Source organism: Lithobates pipiens, unplaced genomic scaffold (genome assembly GCF_037356315.1).
Source record: "Lithobates pipiens isolate NorthernLeopardFrog02 unplaced genomic scaffold, aLitPip1_a1.2 Scaffold_22, whole genome shotgun sequence".
NCBI classification, from domain to species: Eukaryota; Metazoa; Chordata; class Amphibia; order Anura; family Ranidae; genus Lithobates; species Lithobates pipiens.
The window spans coordinates 83264573-83278111 of NW_027507784.1; the positions used below are offsets into that span (position 1 = coordinate 83264573).

The 13539-nt window shown below is 45.0% G+C and overlaps 1 protein-coding gene across 2 annotated transcripts in view; it reads left to right on the forward strand.

Moving 5' to 3' along the window:
• The window catches only part of RAB3GAP1 (RAB3 GTPase activating protein catalytic subunit 1), a 261671-nt gene that overhangs the window by 115521 nt on the left and 132611 nt on the right, over window positions 1-13539 (forward strand). For both annotated transcript variants that reach the window (XM_077447811.1, XM_077447812.1), the window contains exon 15: window positions 2653-2825. In XM_077447811.1, coding sequence (XP_077303937.1) covers window positions 2653-2825 — 173 coding nt within the window. The remainder of the gene's footprint in view (window positions 1-2652; window positions 2826-13539) is intronic.

Here is a 13539-nt window from a genome sequence, read left to right on the forward strand (position 1 = left end):
CACAACTAACATTCGAAATTTTGCCTATAAATCTTCTTGAGCAGATTGACTGCCAGATGGGCCTTTCGTCCTTCCGGGCGGACATCATATGATGTCCACTTAGAAAGCGCCACTCAAGCGGCCGCAATCTGTCCTGGACAGTATCATTTGATCGCTGTGACCAATCAAAGCAGATCACATGACAATAGTAAAGAATGGATGGCTTCCTTTCATGCCATCCATTGTATACAATTCTGTTGATGGCATGTGATTGGTCACAGTGATTACATGGTACAGACAGGGCCAATCGCAGCCCATTTGTAAAATGTGATTAGCTTTGGCCAAGGCCAATCACAGCTAATCACAAAAGACACTGAATCAGTTTCATTCAGTAAAAATGGTTGTTTATACCAATAAAATGTATTGCTATACTGTAAACAATCATAACGTGTAAAAAAAAAAAAGCACCAAAAAAAAGATTAAAAAAATCCTGATCACTTCCCCAGCATAGTACAGTGTTAGTATGGTAACACTATCGTTTTGGGCACAGCGTTTAAAAAATAAAACAAATTGTAATAAAACCCGAAAAGAAATAATAAAAAAAAAAGATTATTAGGAAAAAATATATATATTTTTTAAATAATGTCACCAGGCAGTGTCCCTGATCACTGCCACACCAGTTATGATAGTACTCTATTGCACTGGTGACAGTATGTAAAGAAGAATAAAAATATTGTGAAAAAGGGGGTAAAAGTGCCCGGTATTTATTCATTTATTTATTTCAGGTACTTGTATAGCACCGTCAGTTTAAGCAGCGCTTTACGTATACATTGTTCATTCTGCCCTCAAGGAGCTTACAATCGAAGGTCCCTAACTCACATTCATACATATACTAGGGCCAATTTAGACAGGAGCCAATTAATCTACCAGCATGTCTTTAGAGTGTGGGAGGAAACTCACACAGGTACAGGGCGATCTTGCAAACTCCAGGCAGGTAGTGTCGTGGTTTGGATTTGAACCCGCGGCCCTTTTGCTGCTAGATGAAAGTGCTAACTACTATACCACTGTGCTGCCCATTATGCATTTAAGTGGTTAAAGTCGATCTTCACTGCATCACAAACCAAAAACACAATTGAATTGATTTTTAATATTCAAAGCACACTCCCTCATCCATCCATGTCTCCATGCTTTATTATATTGAGAAAATAACTTTGAAAAACACCCTCCCTAGCATTTCTGGCCATGGCCATCTTGAGTAAGGGAAAATGTGTTTACTTCCTCAAACCCATCTGCACTTAGCTCAGGTATGCATGTAGGAGGTTGTGCTTAGCTTAGAAAACTCCCCCTCCTTTCATCCCCTCCTGAAGACTTCTGGGATGTATGACATCACTTGCCTTGGCAAGAAACCAGAAAGGAACTGAAGAAATTAAAAAAAAAAAGTTTAAAACAAGTAAACATGATAGGAAAGTATATCTATTTACTAATGCTAGCAGCATAAGGGTTAAAAATGGACTGCTAATTGAGAGAGTGAAGTTCCTCTGGAGTTTATTCATGCAACAAATCGACCTTTATAGCGTAAAACTGTTTATTTAAAACTTTAATAATAGTTGCATGTAGCTGATGTTCCCAGCAGACCAATGTGTACAGCATAGTCCCATTATCAGCCACACTTCTGAGTGTCGGCTTGTATTGCTTGAATGATGTCTACTAAGGATGAGCTCCAGGGTGTTCGCATACGCCACGTGCAGAGCCCGCCAGGAAGACGGCGCAGCGCTGCGTTAAGCACAGGCAGTGAGACATTGCCCCGATGCACGGCTGCAGAGATCGGGAAATGTCTCACTGCCTGTGATTAGCGCAGCGCTGCGCCGACTTCCTGGCGGGCTCTGCACCTGGAGTGTGCGAACACGCCGGGGCTCATCCCTAATGTCTATGTGTTTCATCGTAAAGACTTCATCAGGGGGTTCCCAATAATGGAAATGCAATGTCATTACCTGTGGTGCAAAAAAAGAGCTGTGTTACTTGGCAGAGAAACATACAGAAAAGAATGAGCTCTTGGTGTTTATTGAGCTGTGCGTTTGTGTGTGTTTTTGCCATTTATCTAAATTTTTAGATGTTGACACATACAGGCAGACACACTTGTAAGAGGGAGATGTATAGGAACATGCAATTACACAAGTTGTTTGCAAATTTATGCAAATGTAATATGCAAATCAGGGCAATTAGAAGCTCATGGCCTCTTCTCTATCGCAGCGTGTGATTATTGTAATTACAGGTTATCAATAAAGTTTAGTTTCAGCATCAATGCAGTATTGGTATTCAGCTAGATTCGTCAAAAGAAAAGTTCAATCCTGACTTAAGAGTTTTTTTACTCCCTTCATTCTGTTCTTGACGGGCTTAAAGCCATTCTTTCTTTGCGGAAAAACTCATGATCGTTCAGAATGAAATCATTTTTTGGTACAATAAGCAGATCCATATTCATAAGGGGGCTCTCTGTATCTTTAAATGAGATGTTGGATTTTTTTTTGTTTTCAGGAGCGCGGTTCAGGAATTTTGCATATTTTCAGCCATCTGTCCTTGGCGATCAGACGGACTCATTTGTGATGCAACAATGCTCAAATGATTGTAAAGTACTTGAATTATGTATGTTGGATGTGATTGTTTCTCTGTTCACAGAACCTGTACAGCCAGCTTAAATCGGCACCGGCGGACTGCCTAACCTACAAGCTGGCTCTGTGCCTGTGCATGGTCAACTTCTACCATGGAGGGGTGCGAGGTGTGGCACATTTATGGCAGGAGTTCGTACTGGAGATGCGCTTTCGGTGGGAGAACAATCATATGATTTCAGGGTGGGTACCCCTAGCTCTCTATTACAATGTGTCCTGTGTATATGGATGTCCACTATTTTTAAAGAACAATTTTTTTTAAAGTTTTGAAACAAATGCAAACATGCAAGTTGGTAATGCAAGTCATGTACAGCATTGAAACACAAGCCTGCAGTGAATTGGAGAGACCCTGTTGTGTTGTGATTTATATCATCGGGCAATCTAGGTATGAATAATGTCATTGCAAACGTTCTAAAATAAAGAAATAAAATGTACCAATGGCACGAAAACTTATGCGAGTAAGGAGCCAGTGTCTTGGATAGGCAAATGTGAGGAAAACAAATCGATAGAAAAAGTAAGGAAGGGAGGACTCTGGACCAAGAGCTCACCAGCGCTACCAACAGCATAGCCAAAGTTCTGTAAGCTATTCTAGAAATCATAGGTTTTTGTATCATTGTTACATTTTATTTATTCTATGATTTCTATAATAGCTTGCAGAACTTTGGCTATGCTGCTGGTAGCTCTGGTGATCTCCTGTTCCGGAGTCCTCTCTTACTTGCTCACTTTTTGTATCACTTTTGTTTTCCTCACATTTCTCCCTCCAAGACACTGGCTCTTTGCTCACATAGGTTTTTGTATCATTGTTACATTTTATTTATTCTATGTGAGCAAAGAGCCAGTGTCTTGGACGGAGAAATGTGAGGAAAACAAAAGTGATACAAAAAGTGAGCAAGTAAGAGAGGACTCTGGAACAGATCACCAGAGCTACCAGCAGCATAGTCAAAGTTCTGCAAGCTATTATAGGAAGGATAGAATACATAAACTGATAAATAAAATTTACCAATGTTGCAAAAACCTATGTGAACAAGGAGCCAGTGTATTGGACAGAGAAATCCGAGTAGAGCAAAGGAAAGAGATGGGAAAAGTCAGGAAGGAAGAGAGGACTCTGGATCAGGAGATCAACAGAGCTACCAGCATCCTAGCCAAAGTTCTACAAACTATTATAGGAAGGATGAAATAAACGAATAAACAAATAAAATTTACCAATGGTACAAAAACCTACGCGAGCAAGGAACCAGTGTCTTGGACAGAGAAATGTGAGGAAAGAGATAAGCCCCGTACACACGAGCGGACTTATGTCCGACAGACTTCCAAAGGAGTTCCGTCGGAGTTCTGCTGGAATTCCGACGGAGTTCTGACAGACTTTTCGGCCGAACGGACTTGGCCACACACAATCACACTAAACTCCGACGGATTCGAACGTGATGACGTACGACCCGACTCGAATAAGGAAGTTCATAGCCAGTAGCCAATAGCTGCCCTAGCGTCGGTTTTAGTCCGTCGGAGTAGCATACACACGAGCGGAGTTCCTTCGGGAAAATTTGAAGCATGTTCCATATTCTAAAGTCCTTCGGACTTTGGCGAGTCAAAAGTCCGTTGCAGCCCACACACGATCGGATAGTCTGACGGACTCAGTCCTTCGGACTTTGGATGTTGAAAAGTCTGCTCGTGTGTACGCGGCAATAGAAATAGTGAGCAAGGAAGGGAGGACTCCGGACCGGGAGATAACCAGAGCTACCAGCAGCATAGTCAAAGTTCTGCAAGCTATTATAGGAAGGTTAGAATATGTAAACTGATATATAAATACAATTTACCAGGTTTTTGTACCACTATGCGAGCAAGGAGCCAGTATATTGGACAGAGAAATGTGAGGGAAAACAAAAGAAAGAAATAGAAAAAGTAAGGAAGGGAGAACTCCGAACCGGGAGATCACCAGAACCGCCAGCTGCATAGCCAAGCTAGTATAGAAAAGATAGCACTTTGGTTAAAGTAGAATAGTCTATCCAAGAATACCTAAGTGGCAAAAAAAATGTGGGTACCTTTCATGTAGGTTAGCAGTTAGTTTCTCCACATATTTAATGGTGGAGCTAGTAGTCTTCTTCCAGTGTCTTGGAATGAGTACCATGTGGATAGGAGAAATCGGAGGATGCTTTTTTTAATATTTGCATTTGACCCAGGTATTATGGAGGGAAGTGCAGCTTCTGGGGTTTCCGGGCAGGTTCGTCCAGTAACCTGAGGATAGAATTCCAAAAATGTAATAGAATCGGCCCATCATAAATGCAACAAAGTACCCTCCAAGTCTCCAAGCCTCCAGCACTGGTCAGATATTGATGGGATAATCTTGTGTAATGAAGCTGGACTTCTATACTATCTAGTAAGGAGCTCCTTTCCTGGGTTTGGCTAGCTATACTTGTTTTTAAAAGTCAAATAGAAGTATTTAGTACCTCCTCGGGGATGGCAAGTCCCAATTTCTTCTCCCAGTCTTGTGTATAAAAAGGGGCATTTTGGAAAAGCATGGAACAGAATAATATACATCTGAGCTACTACTATACATGGGCAATCCGAGTCATGCATACACAGAGCTTCATAGGGCTTTAGACTTTGCCTCGTTTCATTGAGCTTATAAAATAGCCTAAAAATATAAATGCTTTTATTGTATATAATGGACCCATCCACTCTGTCATGGAAGGAGAAATCTCCACAAGAGGTTTTAAGCCAGTTGAACAAACTATCTGTCTAGATGGAGAGAGTCCAGAATCCGTTCAGCAGAGGAAATTCCTACAATGAAGACCTGGAAGAAACTCCAGATTTCCAACAATCGGCGTGAGAGGGCTGTTTCAAAGGTCTACCTTTATGGTAGCAATCTGTATTCCATCTGACTCTTTCTGGACGATTTTTGTATATATAGAATGTGGTATTCTCATTGCCTACCAGGCCCAGGGCTGCTGCAGCGTTATTGTCACTTAAAGCGGTAGTAAACATCAACAAATAAAAAAAAAAAACAAACACTCCCTGCGAGGTAAGGTCATAATGTGCTTGTATGGATTGCATACGAGCACATTATGAAAGACTTACCTTGAAACGTAGCCCTCCAGCAGCATGCTGTCACTGCTGCAGAGGCTTTCCTCTTCATCTGGTCATCCTTCCAGGTTCGCAGGCTGCCCTCTTGAATGGCCGAGCTGCTATGATGTCACTCCCATGCATGAGTCACGGCTGCGACTTAGAGCTCTGAAGGAACGGCACAGGTATCCTGTCGGTCGGCACCGGAGCACTTACCCCATCTATGGCTTCACCTAGGCGGCGGGCATCACGGGCTGGCTTTCCCTTCTCTTCTCCATGGGCATCGTTTGGCGGCTTCCACTTCTCTCTTCCGTTGGCATCACGGCGGCTTCTGTCTCCTCCCTCCTGGGCCAATCGAGAAGCTTCACCATCAGGAAACTATTCTCAGACCCACTTCCTTATTGGCCGGGAGGAGAATCTGTGTGAAAATGGTGAATATTCATTTGCTTTTATCACACAACTGGGTGGGCTCACTCCTTTTTTAAAGCCTGTTAGAGCCTCTGGCTCTCTAATCACATGCTTCAAAAAAACACCGCCCCCCCCCCCCCCAATTGGAATTCATGCATCCAGTGTCCTGCATGGGGGCTGGACACATGTATAGTGGGGGCGGCGTACATAATGGATAGGCTGCTGCTGATGGTATCAGGGCCAGTTCACACTAGATGCAGTTCCGTGCTCTTCTTTATTTATTTTTTTCTGCACGAAAAATGCAATCACAGTGTTTTCCATGTATTCCAAACGGCTTTAGTTCACACCATGCAGTCAGCTTCTGGTGCAGAAACTGGCCAGAAACCGACTGGAAACTGACTGCATGGTGTGAACTAGAGCTAGTGGAATACATGGAAAACACTGTGCATGCATTTTATGCAGAAAAAAACGCACAGAACTGCATCTGGTGTGAACTGGCCCTTACTAAAGATTTTATTTTTATTTTTTAAAGTACATTTTTAGTTCTAGCCATATCAAATAAAATATGTATAAAACCACTCCACATTCCCTTAAAATTCTTTAAATTCCTTTTTCATTATTATCAAACGCATTGAAAACTATGTAAATGTAAGACAATTTATAAACAGAATGTGTGCAGAAGAGGATCTGTTAATTACAGATGTTCAGCCTGCCCACGCACAGTGATTTTTCTGTTTCAGACCAAACAATCTTATTTTCAAACTGTTTTTTAAATTTGTTTTGTTTTTTTATTATTAAAGCTGTACTCCAGGAAAATTACTAAACCCAGAATTGAAATACATATATGAAAACTGTTTTATCTGCCAGAAGATTTGTAATTCTGTCCATCAATCTTGTGTGTGTTTTTTTTCTTCTTTTTTTTTACATTGCTGCCAACGCTGTAAGTCCAGTCAGGTGACAGCTTGCATAGTCTGCCTGCCAACTAGACAATAATAGTATATGTTAATATGTAAAGTTTCAAGAGTTTGGCAGAACTTAAAAGGAATTCAATTGAAAGTAGTAAAAGAAAAAACAGGACCTCAGAGCTACAAGGAGACATTGCCTAATTACAAACGAGATATATATATATATATACCACACACACACACACACACACACACACACACAATTATATATTATAATTTTTTTCTTTTCTTTGCGTGAATGCCATGTAGATGAGCATTGCAGTGGAAAGTTATTCGTGCCTCTGCAATGCACTGCAACGTGCCTTCATTATTGCGCATGGCAATGCACAGATGCATATGCTCGTTGTGTTGTCCTTTGCTGAAAAATTGTGCATGTTCTAAGGTGCTCTTATCATCCATTTAAAATACCGTATTTATCGACGTATAACACGCACCCCAAGTTTAGGAGGGAATTTTATAGAAAAAAACTTTTAGGAGGGAAATTTAAGGGAAAAAAAAACTTACATTTAAATGCCCATCAATGCAGCCTTATCAGTGTCCATCTGAAGCCTTGTCAGTGTAATTTGCAGCCTTGTCATGCAGCCTCTCCGTCATTGCAGCCTGTCTGTCATTGCAGCCTTCTGCATCCTTGTCCCCTTCTCAGTGATAATGTCAGCTTTTATTTTTAAAAATGGCCCGGTAGTTCTCGGCCGTTCTCGGTGGCTTTCGGCCGTTCTCGGCGGCTTTCGGACGCTCTCAGCCCTTCTTGGCGGGTTTTTTCGGCCGCCGAGAAGGGCCGAAAGCCGCTGAGAAGGGCCGAAGGTGGCTGAAAAAATTGCTCAGAAATCGTGGAGGATCGGCGTATAACACGCACCCGCGATTTTCCCCTGATTTTAAGGGGAAAAAAGTGCGTGTTATACGCCGATAAATACGGTAATATGCATTGATCTGCTTTAAAGTCCAACTCTGGCCAACGAAAAAAATTATCCCTTACAATGGAGTTGTGCCTTCATTTAATTGCTCTTATTGGACTAGGGGAACAAAAACTTTCTAAAGGGACAGTTTACTGTCCTTCAGACTTGAGGGGGGCTGGAATGTGGCCAATAGCAGTAGAAATTGTCTTGGTGACAGTGGGAGTAAACAGTGCATATTTGGTATTAGGTGCAGGAATTCCTCCCACTGACACTTATTGTTTGGGTCGGTGCAGAAATCGTTCCCCATTGTTGCTGTTAGTGAGAGGAGTAATGTCCTATCGGTGTCAGTGGAAGGAAAAGTACCACATACCGTATATACTCGAGTATAAGCCGAGATTTTCAGCCTCTTTTTTGAGGCTGAAAGTGCCCCCCTCGGCTTATACTCGAGTCATCGCTGTCTGCCCGCTCGATCAGCGTGTCGAGCAGACAGACAGCGGCCATTCTATGATTCAAAAGCCGCGCCTCCGGCTCCGCCTTCGCCTGTGATAGGCGGAACACTGAATTTCCCAGCAGCCTGTGTTCCGCCTATCACGGGCATCGTCTCATCCTCGTACTACGGACGAGGATGATACGACGTCTGTGATAGGCGGAACACAGGCTGCTGGGAAATTCAGTGTTCCGCCTATCACAGGCGAAGGAGGAGGCGCGGCTTTTGAATTTTACAATGGCCGCCGACGAAGAGGGCACGGGACGGAGGCAAGGCAAGGCACGGCACGGGACAGGACGGGACGGGACGGGACGGGACGAAGGCAAGGCACGACACGGGACGGAGGCTCGGGACAAAGGCTCGGGACACAGGTAGGCTGGACACACACACACACACACACACACACACACGGATGGATGGATGGATGGAGACACACACACACACAGGGATGGATGGATACACACACACACAGGGATGGATGGATGGATGGAGACACACACACACAGGGATGGATGGATGGAGACACACACACACAGGGATGGATGGATGGATGGATGGAGACACACACACACAGGGATGGATGGATGGACACACACACACACAGGGATGGATGGACGGACACACAGGGATGGACGGACACACAGGGATGGACGGACACACAGGGATGGACGGACACACACACAGGGATGGACAGGCATGTCTCACCCTCGGCTTATACACGAGTCAATAAGTTTGCCAGTTTTTTTGGGGGTAAATTGGGGGCCTCGGCTTATATTCGGGTCGGCCTATACTCGAGTATATACGGTAATCGGTACCAGTGGGAGAAATAGTGTCTCATCGTTAGTATTAGTGGGAGAGAGAGTGCCCCATCATTGGTATTAGTGGGAGGAATGGTGCCCCATCATTGGTATTAGTGGGAGGAATGGTGCCCCATCATTGGTATTACTGGGAGGAATGGTGCCCCATCATTGGTATTAGTGGGAGGAATGGTGCCCCATCGTTTGTGTCAGTGGGAAGAATAGTGCCCCACTATTGTTGTTGATGTCAGTAACAGGAATTATACCTCATTGGTGTCAGTGGGAGAAATAGTGTCTTGCATTAGTGGGAGAAAAAGTGCCCCAAGGGTTGGATAAAGGCAAAGCGCCAGATCCAGACCCCGGGCGGCAGTGTGGAGACCACTGGTCTAGAATCCTGATATCAAGGCTAGTGCTGGGTCCATAGCTCTAGTTCTGCATTGGACATGATGGTGTAAAGCAGTGGTCTTCACACTGTGGCCCTTTGCTCGCCTTTATCTGGCCCTTGGGTCACTATTCCCCCTACTGACACCAACAATGGGGCACTATTCTTCCCATTGATGCCAACAATGGGGCACTATTCCTCCCAGTAAAACCAATGATGAGACACCAATGTTTAGGCATTTTCTACTCCCACTGGCCACAGTTTGGCCCCTCTAAAGCCTGCAGGATGGTAAACTGGCTCCTTGCTTAGAAAGTATGGAGACCCCCAGATTTAGTGGGACTGTCCACTGCTGGACTGTGAGTCTGTGCCATCTGCCAGTGAATGATCAGATGAGTAAAACAGCTTCTTCTTGCCCCTAGACAAAATTAGTTGTGAGGCCACTGCAGTAGATAATTTTACACATTTGTTACATTTTTGGATAGAGTAGAGAGGGATTATAACATCTGTCAGTTTTTATTGCGGTCTGTGCTCCTGTTGGGGAGAATCACCCTTTCTATTAGTTCTGTTTTACCATTATCATCAAAAGAAGAAAATCCCAAATTTTGTGTTGTCCCCAAAAAAAGCAATGGAGTGGAAGTCTTCCAGTGGGGACACTAGTTCTGGTGACCTGGGGATTCCCAAGAGGTTCCCTTAATTTTCAAGGATTTCCTCTCACTGCCTGTTTGGCTATGGGGCAGAAAGTGAAGGGAAATCTGCAAAATGGGACAAAGATGGCGAAAAAAACCATGCGATTTTATGCCCCTACCTTACTCCAGGGCTCGACAAAACCCTGGCGCCAGGTCGCATTTGCGACTAGAATTAGCAACCTGGCGCCTGGGGCAGCACAGCTGGGGGTATCCTGTCTCCGTGGACACCCCCGGCGTGATCGCGTCGGGCAGCGCCGCCGGCGGTGGCCGGTAATTGAGCCCCCGGCTTTGAGGCCTTCTGTGATCCTATGGTTCCTTCTGGAATCTGGCGCCCTCTTGTGGTGTCCGTTGGAATTACAACCAGCAATGCTAATGGAGCTTGCCCTGCCAGCCTTCTCCTTTACTTAGAACCCCTAAACATTATATATATATATATATATATATATATATATATTGTAGACATGTCACTGGAGAAGTGATCGAGGGGGTGTACATCTCACCTAGGTTGCTACACAGTGTGAGATGGTAAATCCAGGATGGATCAGTTTCTCAGCAGCGATATGCTGCTGAGTTGTTATTTAATTTTGCCGGGCCTGGGTTTATATGGAATGGCAGGTAGGTTTGGTAGAGGGACCTGTCATTCCACATCCCCCGATCCAGTTCTGGGTTTGGGATCAGGTGAGCTTGGATCCTAATTAGCCTGGGAAGCTAAAGGCTCTGTAGGGTCTGCAGGTGATTGCTTCTCAGCCAGGGAATGAACAATCTGTGTGTTGAAGGAAGCTGCAAGCACAGCCACTGCTGGAGCTAAAACTCACCCTGCGATATCCAGGCGAAAGACGCGGTGTTTGTAAGTGTCAGATAGGTGAGCAGAACCTGTTAGTAAGCGCCCAGCCGGGCTAGGACTTTTATTTTTGTTGTACTTAGAAAGCACGGTGTTGCTGTATATTTTGTTTGCTGGACTGTTTGTACCACGAATAAACGCCAAGATCTGCTTTATCAAATTCCAAGTCTGCTGTGAACTGTGTCCAAACACACCCTACCCCGGGAAGATCCCTTACAATTGGTGGAGGTAGCGGGCAACGCGGTTGCTAGGGGCAACGGTGTGGACAGACTTGGCTACAGCTGCTGATGTCCTGGGTGAAAGCTGCAACTACACTCCAAAAACAGTCCAGCAACATGGAGGAGATGCTGAAGCAGTTTATGCAAGTGAGTTTGCAACAACAGCAGGCTTAGACAGAGGCCAATAGACGACATGAACAGTCCATGGCTGAACAACAGCAGATGATGGCTGCACAACAGCAGGCGCAGACAGAGGCCAATAGACGACATGAACAGTCCATGGCTGCACAACAGCAGATGATGGCTGCACAACAACAACTTATCGAGCACCTGATAGTAAATCGAGAGGCGCCTGTGGTTGCTAATCCACCCACAATGGAGGGAGCCGCTCCAGAGATTTTTTCTGGGAGAAGGACTGTGCAGAAAGCGCTGCAAAAGATGACTGCTGAGGACGATGTTGAGGCCTATCTAACAGTATTTGAGCGCGTGGCTGAGCGAGAGAAGTTACCAGCCGCTGAGTGGGCAGAGGTAATTGCGCCCTATTTAACAGGTGAACCTCAAAAGGCCTACTATGACCTCAGTGAGCAAGAGGTTAAGGACTATACTCGGCTAAAAGAGGAGATGCTTGCCCGACTAGGAGTTACTACTGCAGTCCGTGCCCGGAGGGTACGCAACTGGAGCTACAGTCTGGACAAATCAGCGAGGTCCCAGATGTATGACCTAATCCATTTGGCAAGAAAGTGGTTGGAGCCAGACACTTCTACTCCTGCACAAATCCTAGAGAAGGTCGTGATGGATCGCTACCTCCGAGCCCTTCCTACTGACTTGCAACGCTGGGTGGGACAAGGTGATCCTAAGAATGCAAACGAACTTGTCAACCTTGTGGAGAGGTTCCAGGCGACTGAGGACTACCTCAGTGATGTTCCTGCAGCATCTTCACCTCCCCGGAGCGCCAGATCTGTGCCGTCAGCTGGTAAGAGACTTCCATCTATTGGGGGAGTGTGGAGGGGTGCTGATGGGGGGAAAAGGGCTCAAGTGGTGTCTCAGGGACAAAAGACTGGTGATGGTCCCGGGTGGCTAAGGGGCTCTGAAAAGGACTCCTTGCCAAAGAGACCAGGCCCTATCCAGTGTTGGAGATGCCATGAGGTGGGACACGTGTCGGCCCATTGCCCTCTTACCTCTGAACCCATGGAATGTGACGCTAGCAGGCGTCAGTCGCTATTTGCGGAACCATCTTGTGCTGCAGTTCCTGGACTAGAGACTGAACCGCAAATCTGCAACATCACAATCAATGACTTTCCTGTTAAAGCGTTAATGGACTCAGGAAGCCTTGTAACCTTGGTGCATGCTAGCCTGGTGACTGGGGACTTAGAGTCTAAAAAGCATATGAGTGTTGTGTGCATACATGGTGATACAAAAGTGTACCCTATAGTGCTGGCTAAAGTCGGGACTGAACAAGGCACCGTACAATATGAAGTGGGTGTGGTTAAAAACCTCATGCATAATGTAATATTGGGGCGCGATTTTCCATTATTCTGGGCTCTTTGGGAAAAAAGAAAAATCCCCAAAAGGAGTGAGGATACCTCTAAGGGGGTTGCCTTGTCCACTGTGAATGATAAAAATGTGCAGGATGAAAATGATTGTTTTCCTTTGCAGGTCCTGGCTGGGGAGGAGGAGGCTCCTCCCACTGAGCAAAATATACTAGACTTAGAGGTGTCTAGCGATAATTTTGGGACTGCACAATTACAGGACCCCACTCTCAAAAATGCGAGAGAGCAGGTTGCTGTTATGAACGGGGTACCTCAGGAACCAGATGCTGAAAAAAGATTTCCACATTTTTCGGTGACTAATGATCTTTTCTATAGAGTCAATAAGGTTAAAGATGAGATTGTGGAACAGCTTCTGGTACCTAAGCCGTACCGGCGTCAGGTGCTTGACATGGCACATAACCATGTTCTTGGGGGACACTTGGGGACTGACAAAACGCGAGAGAGGGTTCTCCAGAGGTTTTTTTGGCCGGCCATATATGATGACATTAAAAAATACTGTGAGTCGTGCCCCACATGTCAGGTTAGTGCCCCAGTGTCACATTTTCGCAGTCCTTTGGTTTCGCTCCCTATTATAGAGGTGCCTTTTGAGCGTATTGCCATGGATTTAGTG